The sequence below is a fragment of the Anopheles darlingi genome, chromosome 2 (assembly GCF_943734745.1).
Source record: "Anopheles darlingi chromosome 2, idAnoDarlMG_H_01, whole genome shotgun sequence".
In the NCBI taxonomy this organism is placed as follows: Eukaryota; Metazoa; Arthropoda; class Insecta; order Diptera; family Culicidae; genus Anopheles; species Anopheles darlingi.
This window is the reverse complement of record NC_064874.1, coordinates 61614792-61636029: the sequence shown is the minus strand read 5'-3', so window position 1 is coordinate 61636029 and position 21238 is coordinate 61614792. Positions and strand designations below refer to the sequence as shown.

Genomic DNA, 21238 nt, shown 5'->3' with positions numbered 1-21238 from the left:
ATTTGAAATTGATGTTTGTATGGGTTGGTTATTTTGTGTGTTTGTTGTACCTTACTCGACTATGTTTTTGATATTTTGATATTTGATATGATAAGTGGATCTTTTTGAAAAAAGTAGTAGGTAAAATAAAGAAGAATAAATGAAAAAATGAAGCTATTGATATACGACGACGAAAAACGATAGACGAAAAACACGCAAAAAAAGTTTATCCACCCTATACAAAAAAATGTATTGAGTTGTATAGTATCGTATGGTTTTCTCTTTAAAATAATCAAACAAAAAATGTTTCTCTCCATTTCAAAGATAGAGTTTAGTTCTTTAATCTCATGCGCATCTTTTGAGACCCTATGGTTTTATCGCGTAAAATAATGGAGTTATGCAGCAAGTTACTAGACATTTAAAAATGGCTCTATGAACATCTCTACGAAATGAACAACTGTTAGTTTGTTAGGTACTTCTTAGGTGCATAACTCCACTATTTTAGGCGATAAAACCATCGATAGGGTCTCTAAAAATGAGCATGAGATTAAGGCACTAAACTACATCCTACTATACTATACAACTCAATACATTTTTTTGTATGGGGTGGATAAACTCTTTTTGCGTGTTTTTTGTACTGTTCTCGACTATTTTTGTGATATCTATATGTAATTTTTTCTAGTAGGTCTTTTTGAAAAAAGTAAAAAGCAAAATGGTGAAGAATAAAAACCAAAACTATTGATATTTTCTAACTATCGAATTTTCGGACTTATTTGTTTGGAGAAAACAGCCAAAACGTAAATTTTATGCAGGGGTGGATAAACATTTTTTCATACTGTATATAAAACTCGGAAAAACCCATTCCTCTACTGCATTCATCAGCACAAGGAGTATCGACGATTGAATAATAACATTCTCAGGACCTCTTCACGATTGAAGAAAGTCAAAAAGTGTAATAAAGTAAAGAATCTCGTTAAAACTGTTTTGAAAACCGCCCCGTACAGTGGCGCCTTGCAGCGTAAATTGTGCAAACCTCAACGGAACGGTTTACGTCCCGACTAACGGCGAGAATTCCGCCAAAAGTCCGGAACCGCCGGTTCGGCAGATCGGCGCATGCCGCATCCCGAAACCACGTGCCACCGCGAACCACGACCCGACCGGCGGGCACCCGAGACAAATCAAAACAAAGAGGGGAAATCACATCCGTGGCATGCGCACTAGAGACCCAAACCCTAGTAGTGCTGCCCGATGACGATGCCGCTGCATGTTCGGCTCCTGCCAATCACGGAACATCCCGATGCAAGGACTCGTTGTCAGCGGCCACCCCGAGATGACGGAAGTTCCGCGACGAGGCGAACAACCCGAAAGCCATCTCCGAACGTCAGCAGCAGCAGCAGCAGTTGCACTCGGTGATTCCTTCGAATCGGTCGAATCTCTGTCGTCCTGCCGTGGTGTTCTGCTGCCGAGCTGATCGCGCTACTATGACCTAACCTAACTAATTGTTAGTGCAGGATAGTTAATGGTGGTCAAGTGCGAGCTACTTTGATCGATCGATCAAGATGGCTAGAAATACATTTAAGCGTGAATAAGGAAAAAAGGTAAACGGAATGATGACGAGGAGTGTTTAGTACGTCCACAGAGTCTGGCAGAATCGTTCAATGGAAGTTGTTCCAGTTATTGTGCTTTAGGAATGTGTTCAAATCGATTGTGGCAAGTGATTAAATAACGTGCACTGCTCGAGCTGCACAAACAGTGATCCACCTACGGAAGACAACATAATGTTCTAAACGATTCACGAATCGTCGTCCTGGAATTGGCTTCCACATCGTCCCACCAGTAGTGTGTTGGTGGGCCAGGCAACAGCCGAGAGTTGACAGTGTAGTGTGTTGTGAAGAAGGAGATTGTGCGAAAGTGAACCGAAAAGAAGGAAGGCAGCACCACCGTGGCCGTGAGGTGGTGCCGTGAGAGAGCGGAAAAGTTCCGGGAAAGAAAAGTCTCCGGAACGAGCGTCAATGTCGCCGGCACCAAACGACGACGCACAGAATCGTCTTCGTCGTCGTCGTCGTCGTTCGCGTAGTTGTGCGACAGTGCTCGCTAATTAATCATTATTATTGCTCGGCGCAACCATCGTGCACACCACGTACACACCTCCACGCTGTCCCTTCTTCTGCTGCTTCTGAAACCACCTTTCTCAGTTCTTTGCTGCTTGCGTTCGTTCTGTGACTTCATTTATGTCGCTTAACGCCAACCTAGATTCCGACCAGCAGCGAGAGAGGTAAGACGAAACCGGAAGGACCGGAAACCGGCGCGAACGGAGTGGTACCGGACGCGGTATTTCGCCGGGTGAGCGTGCTACCGGGACGTTAGCTGGCTGCCTTGCAAACGTAAACCTTAAACCACTGTGCGCTGTTCATAGTTGCTCGAGGTTTACTGACTAGTAGGGCAACAACAGGGAACAGGCAACAGGGAACTGCACCGCGGAAACAATCAGGGAAGGAAATGATGGTCATAAACAGGGACAAGGACACGGCAGGCCCGAGTCTGGCCACAGGATTGGCGTGAAATTGAAGCAAAAATTGGATAATTAATGAGTGGCGATGTGGAGTGCTCCTTAGCCGCGAGCTCCAAGACTCCGATCTGTTTCACGGTCGAACGCGCTCGAACGCGCGATCGAGATTTGAGGACCTTAACCCGACCTTAACCCGGGTTCGCGCCATTTGCATTCGTTTTTTTTCAGTGGCCACGAGAGCCACCAATCATCATAAGCTTCCGTTTTTCCCACCTTTCCTTCTTCTTCGTCCCAAAATCCGATCCTTTTTTGGGGGCGGACAATCCGGCACGAGTCGCCGGCACGACTTTGCATCTTGAATTGTCATCCCCACTTAACCGGTTGGCTTCCGGATAATGAAACATCCGGACCTACGCCGCCGGACATCATTCCGTTACAAAAAACAAAAACGAAAACAAGAGAGAAAGGAAGAGCACAACCAGAGGCCGGCCTCCCTCCACCAGAATGGACTTAACCGAGCAGCAAAATTGAAAATTTCTCTCAAATTTGCATACAAAACCCTCGACGGCGACGGTGTGGTGGTAGTGGCGGTCCTGTCAACAGGAATTAAGCTTGGAGTTCTAACCTTACCCAACACCAAGCGTGGCCCTGAAATGGGAAAATGGAAAACAACAAACCTCCCCAGACCAGGGTGCTGGAGAGGTTAAACACCCGCCTTAAGGGTGAAAAAGGAAACCGGAAAAACGGGAACTAGCGACTGGAACAAAGCAAAAGAGACAATAAAAGCAAACTCGTTGATGTTCGCGGTGTCCTCCTCGTCCTCCTGCTCCTGCCCCGTGATCAGTGTCCGAAGCGAAGTGTGTCCTTCACGAGCCATAGCACCCGTTAGTCGGTGGCCAACGTTGGTGCCGGAGATGTCAAAGGCAGGCCTTTAAAAGTCTCCAAAAACAAGCAGCAGGGATGCTCCACTATCCTGGCTCCAGCCCCGAAAAAAACCCTTTTGCAAAGACCGGTCGCTTCCCTCGTAAACTTTTCCGTCTGGTTCTTTCCTTGCTTTCGGACCGCCGCACGGACCGCCGAACACTAACGGTGGCGACCAAATTTGTGAACTTCTCTGTCTCTATATTGCCTTCTTCTCTTTATCGGCTTTGTCCTTTGTGTGTCTCTCTCTTTTTTCCTCTCTTTCTCCACCATTTCTGCCTTCTTTTACTTGGCGTTTATCCATTGTTTGGTGGCGTGTTGTGAAAGATGTTGCATTGTTTCTATCATCGCCACGATTCATTATTCGGGATATTTTTTTGCATAAATTCCGGCGTTTTCAATACTCGATACCGCGCGGCAGTGAAGCCGCTTTTCCGCCGCTGCTGTCGGAAGTTCACTTCTGCAACACTTCTTCGCTGTGGGGTTGGTTTTAATTAATTTTTTTACCTCTCGGCAGCACCAGTATGAAGTGTTTTTCGGTTGGATAAAAATGTTTTCCTTCGCTTCGTCTTTTTTTCTTTTATTGCCCAAACCTAAAGTTTCCGGCGATGCATTCTTTTGTTCTCTCTTTCTCTTGCTCGCTGCTGTCGGACGCCCACCGCTCCCCGTTATCAGTTTGGATGCTTTATTTTGAAGATATTTTTAATAAGACTGCATACTTTCGAAGGCCAGACCGTTAGCGAAGCGAAGCGAAAGCGTTGATAGCGCGATGCGAGACGCGGAGATGATGATGAAGAAGAAGAAGGCTCCCTGGGTCGCTTAATTCCCTTGCACCCGTGGACGCTTCTCGGTGAATAATTAAATCAGACCCCTCAAATCGAGTCCCCCGTTCCTCTTCTCCTCCATGCTCCCAACAGCTGATCGTTCCCATAACGGCAGCTAGCGTCGGGATGTTTGAAGTGTGTCCCGGCAAGACGTGAATCCAGCAGCAAGACGTTAACAAGCCATTCGGGATGGATTACACCACCCCACACGGGGGAGGGGGCACGTCCCCTTAATCGTGACCCTTGGGAGGGCACCCAAGTAACATCTTCACTAATGGTGTTTTATGTTGTTAATTTTATTTTATGCTTATGAAATGATGTAGCCACCTGTCGTCGTCGTTATCGTCGGTCCAATGAGTCGCACGGGACGGTCACTATGACCCGGTTCTGGAACCCACTTGAGGGGCTTGCTTTTTACCGGCGGTCGTAGGTTGTCGCTTTCATCTTTGTAAATCACGAAACACGAAAACTCTAATCTCATTTTCGGTGAAGCAAAGAAAAGGAAATGCTTCATGAATTATTTACCGAAAATCGTCGCCCCTCTGGGGGGTAAGGAAGGGTGTACAGGATCGAGGGATCATCATAGACAACATGGCTTTTGGGGTTCACCTTGCAGCAGGTGTCGAAGCTTCGACGAAGCGAACGTTTGAATCCCAAACAGGTCAATGCAGGTGACTCCTTCGGTTATCCGGTGGCACAATGGTGCAAGGAAGGAAGGAATGGGGGGGGGGGGGAACGAAAACCTTTTGGCCTTTGGCATGGTCTGGTCCGGTGGCTCGGGGTTTTTACGATGGAACGGTAATTTTCTCTCCAACGTTCCCTCTTCAGAATCCTCGATCAAGACGACTTGACGACTGCGTGTGGTCGCGCCACTTCCACCAATCGTGGCCACCACTACCACAAGTTAATGTGGCCATCGTGCGACGTGCGGCGTAGCACACTTGCCCACCGAGTGCCCGATGAGTGAGGTAATTGCAGTAATTGCCCACACATTTCGGGTGCATTAATGTTCGTTTGCTATCGACCTTTAGGACCGCAGACTCGTCGTTGACTGAACGGAACCGACGGACCTGAGGGTCGCGTTGTGACCGAATCGAGGTGACCAGTTAATGGACCAAGCGTTGTGGCTAAGCTGAGTGGAAGGTGTTTGCTTTTACCGTAATGATTACAACGCATCCGGCGCTAGAATCAAAGTGTGTGAGAATCCGGCCGTTTTGGGAACGGCCATTATCGAACCAAATTAGAACGTTAAGCGATATCCCGTTGTCTAGACTGTCTGAAGGCCACGAAGTTTGCTTTTTTTTATCAAGGACGTCCAAAGCGCAATTTAAATGTGGCCATTTGACGGCGATTCTGCGTTTGCTTAAAAAAAAGTTGACCAACGGAAACTTGCGGCGTCCAACAACAACACTCCAGATGAAGCGTATAAACACCTTCACCGCGGCCGTCGAGTAGCGTCGGGTGCGGAAAGTTTATTTCCTTTCCTTTTGCCCTCGTCGCCAGTCCAGGTCTGGTCAGTCGCCCCGCTCCCTGGGGAGGTTGATTACCTTCATGAAATATTAGTCCCATCGACGCTCCGACGCGGCCGAAACGAAACTACTCAATTATGTGCGCCACAGTTTGTGCGAGGTTACTTAACGGTGGCCGCAAGTAGTGGTGGCTGAGAGAGGTTGGTATGAGGTGTGCACCGGAGCAGCTCCGTGCGGGAAACGGTCCGTGGCCAAATGGCCAATTGCCTCGAGGTGAACCTGGGTGAAGCGAATAATTCTTTAATTTTCCTATTACTTATTTATACCGAAATTAGCTGCCTGCTCGGGAGAGGCCCTGCTGCGGCTGTTGAGGTCACTCCCGGTTCCCCGACTCCGATGGAATCCTTTAGGAGTACGAAAGGTCCATCTTTAATCCGCTTCCTTAGCTCGCCAGAGCTAGTAGCTGCTAGTGAGAGAGCGCTTTCGCTCCGCTTCCGCTCGAGCACCATTCATTACACCATTGTTCAGCGAAGACCAGGAGTCTGGGTTGGTCTGGACTGTAGGGAGGGAAAGAAGGGAATCATTCATTTTCTTTGTAAACGAGAAATGGCGCTCCTTTCGGCGCGTCGAGTGGTGCTTCGCAAATACCCTTGGGGAAACGGAAGGTCCGGGAAGTGGCTCTTGTCGGTGTCGAGTGACTCGATGATGCTCTCGCTACAACTGCTTGAGGGAAACCAAATACTTCACCAAAAGCGTTTCAATGGCAGCACGCTAAATAGCATCCGGTTCGGGGACTGACGATGGCATAGGTTACTGGGGGCGATCAGCTCCGGCTTGAGAACAGGAGAAATGCATTGAACGTATTCAACAGTGATGTCATGTCTGTCAACTTCCATTCAGTGTTGTACTGGATTTCCCAACAATGTGTTGACGGGATAAATGCTGCTAATCAAATGATAATCTTGGAGATATGCACAACCACAAGAGAACATCAGATGCAGCACGAAAGGATAGAAAGGCTCCAGAATTTAGCGGATCAAATTGTCTAGATCGAGTACGAGGTTGAGAGTCAAGAATATATGTAGAGTATCCTGCACTAGATGGAAGCGACCGGCAACCATCTGTAACATTGGATGTCAGATGTCTATCCGACTGTCAAGAATTAAATCGAGTTCTTCTGAATCGGTTCTGAACAGTCTGGGACAGTCTTGAGTCAACGAAATGCAATGCGTGAACTAAAGCCCCAATTAAACAGAGACATGTTGAAGAATTATTTTCCCATTTAACAATTGCACACAACCCGTACATACACGTTTTAACAACTTTGTCCATGATGCGAATAGACAGATGATTGTAAGTCTGACAGATAGAGTCTACTTCGAAGAATAGTCAATCACTACTCTGTTCTGCTCTGTTTCGACATTGCTACTAGAGTTGTTGTTGAGCTCGTAACTTCGAAGGCCTGAGGCTACGCTGCCACTGTATGGGAGAATCGAGCTATTAACAAAAATCAGAATCAAAGGAATGCTTCCGAGTTCCGAACTGATAACAGGGTGTGCGGAATTCCTTTAAAACGCAGTGAAGACAGCACACGTTCTTTAGTAACCAGTGAGATAACCTTTAGAGTGGTAATCGAAACAGTAGAGATCCGGTTCAACTAAATTCGGGATGTCTGGGCAATCGTTCACCGTGGTACAAGAGCAATAGAGTAGAGGGTTAACTAACAAAAGAACTATTTTTCGCGGTGTTCGGAAATCCTTTTCATTTTGTGCTCGTGATGTTGAAAAGTGCCATAAATGCAAGTTATGTGTAAATCATATCAAGTGTCAGTCAAGCATGCTGTGATCGGTCACCCTACTGATGTTGTTTGAGATTAGTTCAATGAGTCGTTTAATACGATAAAACACTGACTGCAAGGTATTACAGGGCATTGTTATTCGTACAAGGACAACGCTCCAAGATGTTATCACCATGACAGTGATTGTGGTGATCGTAGCTGGAACGTAATAGTTTCAGGGACATATTCAAGATTTCGGCAATGAAGAAGGAAAGGCGTCTATTTCATTATACAGGGAACACAGAGAAATCACGAAGGAATCGGAGCTGGTGATAAGCAGTAACGCTTGCAAAGGTCAGCCTTACCGGCTGCTCGCCATGTAAACAAACATTAAAGAATGGTGGCCGATCCGAGTTTGATCGCTGACAAATTACCTCCATCAGTGAACCAATTGTAACTGATGGTCATGAACTCATAAACTTTGTTATTTCAATCGATTTGGAGGGACTCCTGTTATTCAATAAGTGTAAAAAGCAGCTTTAGAAATATAACAAATTAACATGTGCATTCTAATGCAAAATTCAGCATAAGTAAAACAAAATATCAATTCAAACTCAATGTCCACATACATTGTGCTTTTCAGTTGTATAAGGTGCTACAAGTCAGTTACCTACAAGGCTTCCGAACAGATCACGTTCCTTAAGTTGTTATGAGTCTTGAATTGATTAGCCCAGAAGTAAGAAAGATCTCGAGCACCTTCTATTAAAGAGGTTAATTCAAGAAGCTTACTGTCCTTTGGCTCAGCTCTTACGTAAATTGAGCTACCAGCTCCATTCGTATGCTCTACGCACGTACAATTTCCTCCCCTCTCCCGGGAAGAGAAACGGGGGGTCGATCGGTTAATCAAAACTTTTTCCACTCCCAACTCCTTCGCACGTTATCGCTGATTATTGGCTCCGTAAAACGGTGCCAACGACCAGCTGCTCGCCAAAAGCCAAAGGAAAAAACTATCGAAAATTCAATTAACGCACTTAACCCGAAACCGGAGCCGGCGTACGTGAGAACCGGTGTCTGAAGCGTAAATTTCATTACCGGGAGCGGATGCTACTAGATCCTACTACCGGCGAACGAATCCCCATCACTGACCATGTCAGCATGAGTTAAGCAAAAGTTAAACGAAATGTGCTCCATCGTCCTCTTTGTTCGGAGTGACGAAAGGGATCCCTCCTTCGTGGTGAAGTTCATGAATTCCCTCTTCACCAGACGACCGCATACGCTCGACACTGGAAGGTTATTCATTCAGAAATTGAACGACAAACCACGGAACGGTAACTGTGTCACCGGAGAGATCGATCCTGGGTCATGTCTTATTTAAGGACCCCAAGTACAACCGGTAACCGAACTGCGCGAAGTGGTGCTGCTAGTGGAATGGAGACCGGGTAGAGGCCATAGGCCGGAAATCATTTTCCGAAACTTTCATCACCATCCATTTCGAGCCCAATTTGATTCGCTGCCGCTGCCGCCAAACAACCAACAGTGTTGTTCCAGTGGGGCAGTGCGTAGTCCGGGGAGTCACGCTTCGCAATCTGATATCATCTTTTATTCAAATGCTCATCTCACACGGAAGCTCGACACCCCCGGACCGGGAGGGAGCTTTCAATCAGGATCAGGAACCTGGCGAAGAAGGGGAACAATCCGGATACCGAGTGTTGCCTTTTCATGACCTGTAGCTGGGCTCACCTGTGCTGCGTGGAATGGAACTGGACTGGATAATGGGACTGCGGTGCGGTGAATGGAGTGGTTCTCGATCCTCACACTCTCAACACCCATTTGGCCACTCGAAACGGCTAATGCCACGTCAGAGTGTACTCCCGTATGAATGAAGAGTTTGACGTTTGTTCCCCCGGGGGGCGAGGTGAGGCGCGCGTGCCCCAAAACAAGGGGTTAAAGCAACGGAAGTGCTTTCACCATTCCGTCAACCCGGAGCCAATACATTCACTGAAGTGTGGCTCAGTTCCCGGGACCGGGACAAATGTCACATCCGTCCAGCCAGAGGTGGAGGGCCCAAAACAGAGCGTCGTCACTTCGTCTTAGTGACGCTGGCCGCGCTCGAAAGGCAAACACAAACAATGGCACACGAGTGCCCTGGAAGGAAGACCATCCTGGTCAGAGAGTCAGAGGGCAAGGGCAGGAGGAGGCAGGTGGCGGCGTGTCAAATAAGTAAACAACTCAACGAACTGCGGCTGCCACCAAAGAGGCGATCATCTCTCGCACACACACACACACACACACACACACACACACACACACACACACACACACACACACACACACACACACACACACATACAAAAGGAAGGATGCTGTTTGCTGAGACGTGAAGTGACCTTCTGGCAAGGGCGACGACGATCCTGGGGCGCAGGTTGCTACGATCGCATCCACAAACCCTCAACCTGCCCGGAGATGTCAGACGGTAGGGGGATTATTTACATTCTCGTGCGACCCTCACCACGACGCAGACGACGACGACGGCGAGAAGAATGAGATGAGGAATGGCATCTCACCTTCGAGGTCTGTGGCCGAAAAGGTGTGCCCGAGTGTTGTTGTGTGTCGTGTGTTGCTGTTGTTGCCGATCCGAGTGCTTTCTGCCACGTCACCTTGGCGTAAGTGAAACCACAGATCGTCTCCAACAGACCGCCGTGTGTCTGTGTGTGTTTGTGGAGGTGAGGGGAGCGAGGGCGCGCGTGTGGTCGCATCACACGGCAGGCGAATGATTCTAAATCTGATTATTCAAATGACACTGACACGACGATGCCACAGCAGCAGCAGCAGCCGCCGTTGGCTGTGTTGGCTTAGGCCAAGCCGACGATCCCTCTCACCGAACGGCGGCTACTTATCATCCTCTGAGCCCTGTGAGGCTGACAATCGGATCCTCTCTCTCTCTCTCTCTTCGTGTACATCCATACGTATGTGTGTGTGTACCGAGGATTGTGGTTAGTTAGCAGAGAGAAAGATGGAATGGGAATGTGGGGGGCTCAAAATCGTAAATTCTGATTTTCCGATGACAGCACCGGTTTCGTTGTGTATAACGAACCAACCTTCCGCACCCTCGGTTTCGATTCCAACGGGGCACCACCCACCTGACAGCATCAGCGTATCGTAAGAAGCATGTTTTTCGTTGCTCACAGCTCGTGGAAGGTGGAGCAGCAAGATTTATCTGATCCACCGCAAAGTGAAGAAGGATCTCGGCACCCTTAGACAGGGGGGGGGGGGGGGTATACTCGGGGGTTGAAATATAAAAATGGATTCCTTTCAACATCCCCTCTGATACGGGCTGGTGAAAGACGAGATAAATTACATTTAATCCTCCACCCTTACGGTGGCTATCAACGCACACACATGTCCGTTGTCGTCACCTTCTTTTTGGAGTGCACTCTCTCCTTCTGCTTCCCTCGCCCCCCAAAAAGTGATTGAATTGACGATGACATTTCCGGTGACGCTGGTGGTGCAATATCTGCATTCGCTGATGAATGTGCCCCGTTCCAATTGGCACACGCATTAGCATAATTTGGTGAGCGCCATTTGATATGGTCTCTGTGGTTGCTCAGCTGAGTTGCCACAGTTCTCGTTAATGTGCGATTTTGCTGGAATAATGTTTATTAAACGTGGGGGATTTGAGGTCCGGCAAAAACCGGAGGGGGAGCCATTCGACCATTTTCCAATTTGAATAATTGGCACCACAATCACAGCATCATTGAAATCGAAGTGAAAAACAAAAAAAAAAGGCAAACATAAAACAAAGCAGGCGGTGGAAACTGTGAATGGAAAAATCGGAATCGCTTCCATACCGGGGCCCACTGCGCGACGACGACTGAACGATTATCGAGGGGGGGGGGGGGGGGTTGTTCTGTACAAATCACGTGGAAATGCATGCATTCGATTTCCACCTTTCCACATACACACCTACAAACGCATCACAAACCACACACACACCGTTCTTTGAACATTTCCTCACAAAAGGTCAACGGTCATTAACTATCCTGAATCTGAAAAAAAAACCAGGGATCGAATAAGAGAGAGAAAGAGTGAGAGGAAGGGAGAGCGGGTGTTAAAAAATGTTGATACCAAATGCGTTGGTGGTCAACACGCGCGGGCATGTTACAATGGGAGAATGGCACGCTCGAATTACTCGTGTTGTTGTTGCAGACTGACTGACCGGACGATTGTTGATAAGTTTACGAATCGCTGCACTCGCTGCAATCTCATTGCGCGCACACACATACACTGTGCGTGAGAAAACATTCACGCACCGTGCAGCTGCTGTTGGAGCTGATGGATCCATCGGAAAAGTTGGTAAAACATCCTCCCTAAACCACCTCCTTTTCCATCATCGGGAGGTAGGCAACGGGAATCCATTTTATCTATTTCACTCAAAGGGGGAAGCGAACAACTAATCCTGCTAACAGGTGTTTGCAGGCACTCCGGAACACACACACACACACACGCGTGCATCCACCGAAGGGTGGCGACTATCTCTCCTTCCTTTCCATAAAAGCAACATAATAATTAACTCATTCACACTGAGGTGAACTCAGACACAGTGTTCCCCCCTCAGATAATGTTGGTACAAACGTTGGTGTATCGCGATGGAAAAGCAACAAACTAACCAACACTCCCTACACCCCGTACCGTGTCTGGCAACATCATTATCATGTGCGACCACCCGTCAGCGGGGGGGGGGGTGGCCTGAGATATGCTTTTAATTATGCCGATTACAACGGGGATTAACATTTTACAACCAACCAACGATCCGCGCGGCTGGATCTGTGCGCGAATAATCCGCTGAACTGAAGGGGGAAGATAGTAAACGGGGGGTGTGTAAGGGGAGGCGGTGATCGTTGGCATTAATCATCGCTCCAGGGGGGTGGTTTCGAATAAAGGAGGATGCATATGCATCCCCCCTTGTATTTATTTATCGTGCTCGACAGCATCCATTCACCCGGTTTGGGGATGCATCCGCGTGCATCGTGCCTCTTGAAGTCCGGAGGGGGATGATCCGAGGGGTAAATGGATTTTCCGACCTCGACCCCGGCCCTCTCGACCCCCGGATGTTTCGGGGAGTGAGTGAACCGGTCGCTGTTTATATTCAATTTGCCGCGAGCCGAATTAAAGCAGACTGCAATTAGTGCACTCACCCCGTGCTTGGCCTTCCCCCCCCCCCCACCTTTCCTCGTTTTTCCTACCCCCTCCCCTCAAGAACCACGGATCGTGTTCCAATTGACTCGCGATGTTTGCGCTACGCGAGCGATACCTACCGGTACTACTACCACTACTACTGCTGCTGTTGCTGCTGGAGCAGTCAGGCCCTTGTCAGGCCGTTAGTTGCTTAACTGAAATTGAATACTCCATCCAGGGAGGGGGGGGGGGGGTTGACGAGAGGGATGAAGGACAGCAGCTGGTGCAGCAGCAGCGGCAGCAGCAACGACAGTCCAGGGATGCTGGCGTAAATCCCCAACGGGTCCGACGTGATAACGAGCGAGCAGATTTTCGGGTTCACTCCACGCCGAGGTTCGTTATGCTGTGTGCGAACTGTGATCCAAACTGAACTGGGCCCCCGGAAGCGCGCGTCAAAGGGCACCGCAGGCCGGTGGAGGAGGAAATCAGTTTCTGGGTTTTTCGTTAATGAATTTGCTTCCAACTTTTTCCCAACCCCCGAATTCCCAACTGGTTGGCCACTGGTCCAGGATTCATTATCAGCCCTACCTACCTGCATCTCTTCCTTTCTCCTCTCCCTTTATCAATATCCCGCCCGCTCTTTGCTGCCTGCATTTTGAAATGGAGTGAAAACGATTGGATAACTGATCAAACAAACGCACAAAACGCACGTCGCGAACGTAAACACGAAACACGCGGAGCGGAACGTAAAATTGGACGTCCAGCAACAACAACAAAAAACAAATGGTCCCCAAATGGCAGATTTAAACGCGAAGCATTAAGCCCGGCATCCACATTCATGCAGGTCGCCGTCATGCACGTCCACCGTTGCTCAACTAAGGTTAGGATCAATCCCATGCTCAAAGCCTACTTCAACCTCAAGGCGCATTCAATTCGAGAGTTTATAAACAACACCTGAAACTTTTTACTTTCTAAACCTCGGAGCACTCCCTGTAGAGTTGAATAAACTCTTTCCAGAAATATTTTTCACTCTCTATCCGGGATTTGTAATCTATATTTTGGTGTAAACAAAGTAAGTTTGTGTTTCAATTCGACCTAACTGAAGTTTGACAACACTTGCTGGCAGTGTTGCTTGCTGCGTGTGTTGCTCTCCAACTTGGATTCCAATTCCGTGCATGACGACCTGCATGAACGTGGATGCAGCGCTTAATGCGACAAACATGAGCGTAAAAAATATAAATAATAATATCACGATTTGGAGGGGTGAGAGATGGCCCGGTGGACCAAATTGGAATGAGAAAAACGAGAAAAAAAAATTCCTCAGTGCATCCAAAAGAGCGTTCCTGCGGTGGGTGGCGCACCTGCCCTCTCGTGCTCGTGCTGGGGGACGAAAATCGGTGAAAAGTGAAGTGAGGTTAGAGGTATCTCGCCGGTCGCAGCGCAGCGAGTAAATAATTAAAAACGATAAATGACAATTTGAAAATAATTATCCACTCCCTCCTTCCATCGCCCTCCGTTGAATCGAGGGATGTACGACCCTGCTCCACTCGATACGCGACACATTAAAACATTAATCAACTCTTTAGCGCTTCAGTTTGCCGGAACCAAAGGGAGTAATGGAGCCGTTCACTCCACGCGCCTCTCGCCAATTATTTCGCGAAGATTCGTGAAAAGCATTACACTGGGATAACTGGAAACTGTGTTGGTGATATTCGATTTTTTGTTTTGTTTTACTCGCCATTTTTTATGCAGATTTCACTGCTGATCAAACACTGATAGCCGTGCTGCTGGTGCTGCTAATTGCGTACCAGGAGGGAGCAGCATTCATCACCCAAAAGGGACCCAATTAGACCCATTTTCCGGGTGGGCTCATCGTGTGTTCCTTGATGTTTCCCCCGTACCCCCTCTCCCGGTGCTGTGAGTGCTTTTGATGTGTCCGTGTCCGTGTCCGAGTGTGCAAGTGTGCTTTCGTAGTGTGTGGAAGTTTAAATCGTGCCCGTGGAACGCAAAATAATAATAGTAATAAAAAAAAGGTCAACGAGTTCGGTTTGATGCTCGCGCAAGGATAGCGCGAAGCGATAATTAACCGAGCAGCGAGGCTCCGCGCCGCGCTCGTTGCTGCAGTGTCGAGTTTTCGAGAAAGTGCAAAGCCCCACGTGACACGCAGCTCCGTTCCAGCTAATATCGGAGTGGTGGTCGAGGTGGTAGTGACGGAAGTGAAAATGATTTCTCCGAAGGAGCACTCGGTGAGGCCGGTCGGTCGAAGGCAACTGGAGCTGCAGCAGACAAACCGAACCTCCCCGTCCTCCCGAATGGCGCTGCTTGCTGGATTGTTGGTGTTGTTGCTGCTACCTTCAGGTAAGTGAAGTTCGCTGCCTTATTAGCAATTTGGCTCACATTAATCGGGATCAAATCAACGAAAAAAATCATCATTTAATCACTTGTAATGGTCAAGGGTAAAGTAGTCTAGGGAGTCCTTTTTACAAAAGAGCAAACAACAAAAAAACGGGGACCATGAAAGAGCGAAAGGACTTCGTTTAGTCGGAAATCGGTTTGAAGCATGTTAATGGGAGTTTAGGTAGCACAAAAAAGGTAGACGCACTGACGTCAGTTGGACGTTGTCAATTCGGTGAAACAGAAAAGTTGGTCGAGTTGGAACGGAGGGAGGGTTCGACATCATGCTCAAAGTCCCATTTCGTGGAAGTCCAATCCAAGCAGCCTCATGCAACTATAATCCGCTCGTTCATTACCGCGAAACGATGCCTGCTACGATTCAATCCGGTATCCGTGATCCGTGGTTCACCTTGGATTCCGTTTTGCATTTTGCCTCGTGAAACAAGAGATGGCGATGCTGATGGTAGACATCCGGCTACAACGGGGATAAACGAAGGATAAGAAGATTCGCCGTACGTCCATCGACCAGCGGGCTATGCGATACTTTAGCAGTGTAGCTACTACGTGGCACGAGGCACAGCGCTACGTGCGATGTGCTTGCTGGACTGGCTGGCGGTTCATGGAGCTTCCAGAGCTACCACAAACACAGCCTCCGTCCTGACGCAGACAGAAAACCCGCGGAAGCATCCTTAACCACGGGCTGCCACGTCCTCGAGTGGCATTTCGAGCAGTCCATTCAATGGTCCAACGAGAAGGGGACAGCTGCTTCTGAATGTTGTAAAAGAAGTTATATACCAACTCCTGAGGAAGACCACCATTCGCCGGGGAAGAACTGAACAATCAGTCTGCCCTGTCCACCCTGTCTGGCACTCCCAGCCTTCCAAACCCACCGGTAAACATCCGGTTGTAAAACAAATTCATTGTGTAAATCAAATGTAAAACTCCCGCGTCTACCTCGCCTTGGTCTCGGCTTCTTGGCGTTGCCAAGTTTTATTTACTTTACCAATCTCTCCACTGCCGACAGAATGGTGGCGGTATTCTCGGAGGTCGGCTCGTCGGAGGTTGGCTAAGTAACTGGAAAGTTGTTGTACAAATAGAATACTTCGGAATTGATGTTGTTCAGCGCAGGACACAGAACCTGCGTCTGACGCACAATGATAAGCGGCAACCGGTGAGGTGAAGACGTCGTCCGGACGTCTTCGGTCTTGTTCGGTCCGTTTGATCATGGCAAATCGAATCGGAAGTGAATCGGTTTTGGTAAAGGATAAATTGTTTTGTGTTTGTCTTGCTTCTGGATGTCTTTTGTTGGAATGTGAGACAGGAAGATACTGTTGTGTTTTGGACGGCCCGGAATCGGAATCGGAAATCTGACATAATGGCTTTGGAATCGTTTCGAATTAATCTGCGGCGAGAGCAGAGCCTGAGCCGCCGCTCATCGTTCGTGATTGATGATCCTTGTTAACGGGCCATCGATCTGTACCGATAGGTCATCGCCTTAGAAGTGAGGCCATTTCAGGGGCATGACAAGCGCTTTAAAGATGAAATTAAAGTTGACCCAGATGCTGTGTAAGTCCAAGCCCTTATTTCGGAGACGGAAATCTGAGGTCAACTGGACACAATCCCTTCCCCAAACAAGGGATTGGTCCTGTTCGCGCGGAAAGTTAATGACAGCATTGGGACTAATATCGTGCGAACAAAGCGAAGTGACATCACATTACAACTCGAGGACGAGGAAAATATAGTCTCGACCTCGATAACGACAGCCACACAGGGACCTTCCGAGCCGTGCAGGATAATGGTTTCGGACCGTTGGATTATCAAAAGCACTTCCGGAGAGATGGTACTGCCTCCATCCACCAACTTCCCGCACAGTCCACGATATGAGATGAGAGCTTCAAAGTCCGGAGAACGCAGCAGCGGCATTCGACGACGCATTTGTGGTTGTGGATCGGGCGTGCACGTAGCGTGAGATTGGTGGTCCTTCTCGGTCGGACCTACGGGACTTTTCGTTTCATTATGGGCTTAATTTTAATCATAAGACGTCACCAACGCTGCCTATACGGTGTCATCATCAGCAGCCTAAAGCTTAAAGTCCTCGTTTGCTCTCGTCGTCTGCTTGCTGGTGCATGGAGGCCGCCCACGAAAGGACACTCCGGCGAACGACGAAGCAGGACAGGAACGAGGGGACGGAGAAGTTTTCCGCCAAACACAAACGAATCGGAAAATTAAACCTCCAGCACTTTGGCTTCGAGCGCCTCGGGGTTTGGCGCCTGGAAGACTGTTGCTCTCACCTACACTCATCACCACTCGGTTCGAGATGTGCGTGTGTGTGTGTGTGTGTGTGTGTGTGTGGTGGGCTGTTTGAAGTTGGAAACTTTGTTCACCGTTCAGCTCGTGTATCAAGGCGATATCCTGCTTCCCTGTTGAGCCTTCTCTGCGCCCTCGCCCCCGTTTCTGTCTCGTTAAGATGTTGTCGAGAAGAACTTTTCCGAAACAATAACCAGCCGTGCGAGGGGAGGTCGTTTGCTTTGTGGCTTTGAAACAAACCCTCCAACCCAACTGGTACTGGGTTGCTGGACGAGCGGCTTGACGTTATAGCAACTTTGGCCACTTTGCAGGTTCCCGAGCTTCCGAGCTGTTTGCTGCTCTCGAACAGTGAAGTGTGAAAATGCCATACTCTCCAGCCGTTGCGGGCATGCATTCACCGGGTGTTCCGTCGGGATGGGAAGCCTGTGTTGCTCCTGGAGGCTGATATTGGATCGCTCCGTATGCACGTGTTTCAACAGAAGAGAGCGAATGCTGGTGGCGAGTGGTAAAATGCATCTAAACGAGTCTAATAAAATGGAAAGTTAGGTGGACGATGGAAACTTGGAAGTGGCGGAAATTGGGACAAACATTTGCGTTCAAGCACTAACAGAGCAACCAAACCTACTCCGGCGTTGTGTGATAGTCGGTCTGGTATGTCGAAGTTACCACCACCACCGAATACCAAACTAGCGAGCGAGGGTTCGCGTTGACACTTGCAAATGGAATGTGCCACCGTGGAGGTCCATTTTGAGGCCCACGTCTGATGCACCTGGTTTCGGGGGGCAAGGAGTGGCATGATTAAGGAGCACCACCGGGAAAGCTACAGCTTTCCTTCGGTCGGTTCTCGGAGTTAGTGAGCTACATTTTCATAAATGTTACTTTACCTGTTTTGCCGCGAGCGTTTTGTAGAATAAGGTTGCCCTGAATGCTGCTGCTGCTACTGCTGCTGTTGCATTCGTTTAAGATGGATTACACGCAAAGCGTTAATCAACCAGCAGGTGGGGCAGCGAGAGGTTGGTACATGACGTTGACGGAGTTTGACAAGGACGCGAGAGTGCCACTGCTGCTGACCTTTGGTCGGGGGACAATGTTGCTGTGATTTTGAGCTGGAAGTACGGACGAATTATTCCAGAGCGACTTTGAAATATGCAGTATTGTGTTACTCGAAGTACATCAAACGCAAACTGCAGAGTTGTAGTTTAATAGAATGTAGTTGCGTTGCGCTTGTTGACCTCTAATTAAAGATTCATGCGTGGTTTGTCGGTATTTATTAATTTCATTTATGATAACTCAGAGAGGAGTTCATTATACTACACTTTGAGAACACTTGAATTTACGGGAACCAAAGACCGTAAACCTAATCAAATCTTTTCGTAACAATTCTTGGCATTTATCTGCAGCAAGGGCAAACAGTTGTGTTCATCTATAACATTGAACTATTGAACAATCTGGCGAACTTTACATAACATTTACACAAACATAATTAACTCATGGTTTCAAATAATTATTTTAAAAGCCTAAAAGATATATAAATTAATATATCTGGGAATTCAAAAAATCTTTGTTTTAAATGTCACTGGATGAGCCGGAAGTAAAATAACTCTCTATTGAAGTAAATTGTTACTATTGTAACATTTATCTTAGAATAAACGGTTGTAAAGATTTATCATAGAATAAACTACGAACTTTTGGATGGCTTACGACTATCCCTACTTACTATAATATTTCGAAACGATAAAGGTTGTAATACAAATGTTGTTACCTTCTATAAAAATAACTTAACAATTCATCGCTATTGAATTCAGTTCTGCGAAAAAAAATATCAACATTCTTTTTAACCAAATTACGGTATTGTAGATTATATAGAGAGAAGTTTGAGTTTCCCTTACTTACAAATTAAACTTATCTTTTAAAGTTTTTCCTGTTTGCCTTTGATCGATACATTTACTTTAGAACACTTTAGTTAGCACTTGCGTTAAGTGTCTACCTTTTGCATACTACGTACAGTCCATATCCACTTATTACTTTCTTGGATGCCGTTGAGGTAACATGCACGTCATCGTATCATATAAAGCTCGTCTAATTGGAAAAAAACTAACAGCTATAATCGATTTCATCTCTAGAGGTCCCGGTGATCACGTAGCTGAGAAACAAGTCTTTATTTGCACTTATCTTGGCAACTGCAGAATTATTAGTAAACAACGTGAAGTAACATTGTAGTAAAAACTAAAAATCTCCATATTGTACTTCAAATGCAAAACAAAAGTTTAAGGTGAACTTTCATTAACTCTTAAACTTTCACATCATGTCAAAAGCAAGATTGAAAAGATGATTTCCCCCAGAAGGATTTAACAAAAAATATAAGACAAGACAGTGTTAAACGGTTGTGTCTCTCAATATACACACACACACACACGTTGCTCTGCCACAACCTTCTGTTTCCTCGTGCCTTGGACCACTTGGACAGACAATCTAACTTGTGGCGCAGGCGGTACTAACGTCAGTCTCAAACCATACCTTCACTCTTTCTCCGACTACTTTAAGCGAATTCCTTGGAACTGTGGAACGGTCCGACACTTTTCTCGTTTCTTCGAAACAGTTTGCCCGTACCTTACAGCAGCACACACACCTCTCCCTATTCCTTCCGCCTGGATTGGCATCCCCTTTGGCGACTAATTACGCCATAAAAACACACGACCCCAAGAGGCTGACGGGCCGGGCTGGGCCGGGCCCGGTCCGTTCCTTCGTCCCTTCTTCGTAACGATTATATTCTCAAGACGATCCACACCAACATTATCGTTTCTGACCTCAAACCTCAAAACCGACCGACAAACGGGCAGTGCGGTTGGTGAAGCAACCTTAAAGGTTGCCCGCACGCTCGCGTGTGTGTGTGTGTGTGTGTGTGTGTAGACCGTGAACATGTTCCTGGAGCCACACCCAACATGCCCAACAACCGATGAAAGGCCATGCGTTGGTCGGGACGAAAAATCAGATAAAAGTGCTCCAAGTGATTTAAAGATGTTTCCGCCGCCGAAGTTGATCGAAAGAGCGATTTGTGGCCACTTGGCGGGTGTTGGACGGTTGCAGGACTCGTGCAAAAAGGACGTCCACACTGTAGAGCGTACCAAAAAAAAAAAAAAACGGAAACGGAACGCAATCTGATCATTATGCAACCAATTTTAATTCCTCCGATTCCTTTTCTGCGACTACTGCCCCCGAGTGGCCGGCCGGCCGGCCGGAGTTCCTCCGGCAAATTTTCCGTCACATTTCCCCTCCCAGGCCACCATTAACGAGGGTTGCATGAACCGAGTCGGACGGGTAGCAGTCTACGGCAGACAAACTACGACGACACCGAACGCAATCTGGCGTCGTACCTCTCCTTATGTCGGTTCGTGATTTTTGCCATAAACATAAAATTTTATACCATCCTCCAGGAGACCCAACGCTTCTCCCTTGTTTTCTCCGCTTCCCTCAAAAGAAAAACCACGAAGAAGAGATGCGTGGAGACCGGAAATTACCACAAAACCGCACAAACCCACACACACCGGGGTGGCGAGTGCGATGAGCGTGTCGGAGCGTGACATGAGCACCGGTCCGCGGACCGTACTTCTTCTTCGCGGTGCTCAAATCTCACCTCTACACCGCGGTGTGCGCACGGGACGACCTTCTTACCGAAACGGAGAGCTCCGTTGAGTGGTTTAATTTCGGTTCCCGGAACCGCGCGTGACCCTTGGCTCTACCGCCAGCACGATGAGGGTTAATACGAAAGCAATGAAGGGATGAACGGGGAGGTGGGTTGGTCCGGTAGAGGGGGGTGGGATTTGCAAACTTTTCCTCCTGACCATGGCGACCTGGAGCCCCGTCCCACCCCACTGGAAATGGC

General features: G+C 47.9%; 1 protein-coding gene across 1 annotated transcript in view; it reads left to right on the top strand.

Annotated features, from left to right (window-relative positions):
• Positions 1 to 1424: 1424 nt before the first annotated feature.
• LOC125959403 (uncharacterized) overlaps positions 1425 to 21238 on the top strand; it is a 100158-nt gene continuing 80344 nt past the window's right edge. Inside the window, exons 1-2 of the mRNA XM_049692227.1 lie at positions 1425 to 1577; positions 14407 to 15012. Of these exons, the coding sequence (XP_049548184.1) occupies positions 14877 to 15012 (136 nt within the window). The 5' untranslated portion in view covers positions 1425 to 1577; positions 14407 to 14876. The remainder of the gene's footprint in view (positions 1578 to 14406; positions 15013 to 21238) is intronic.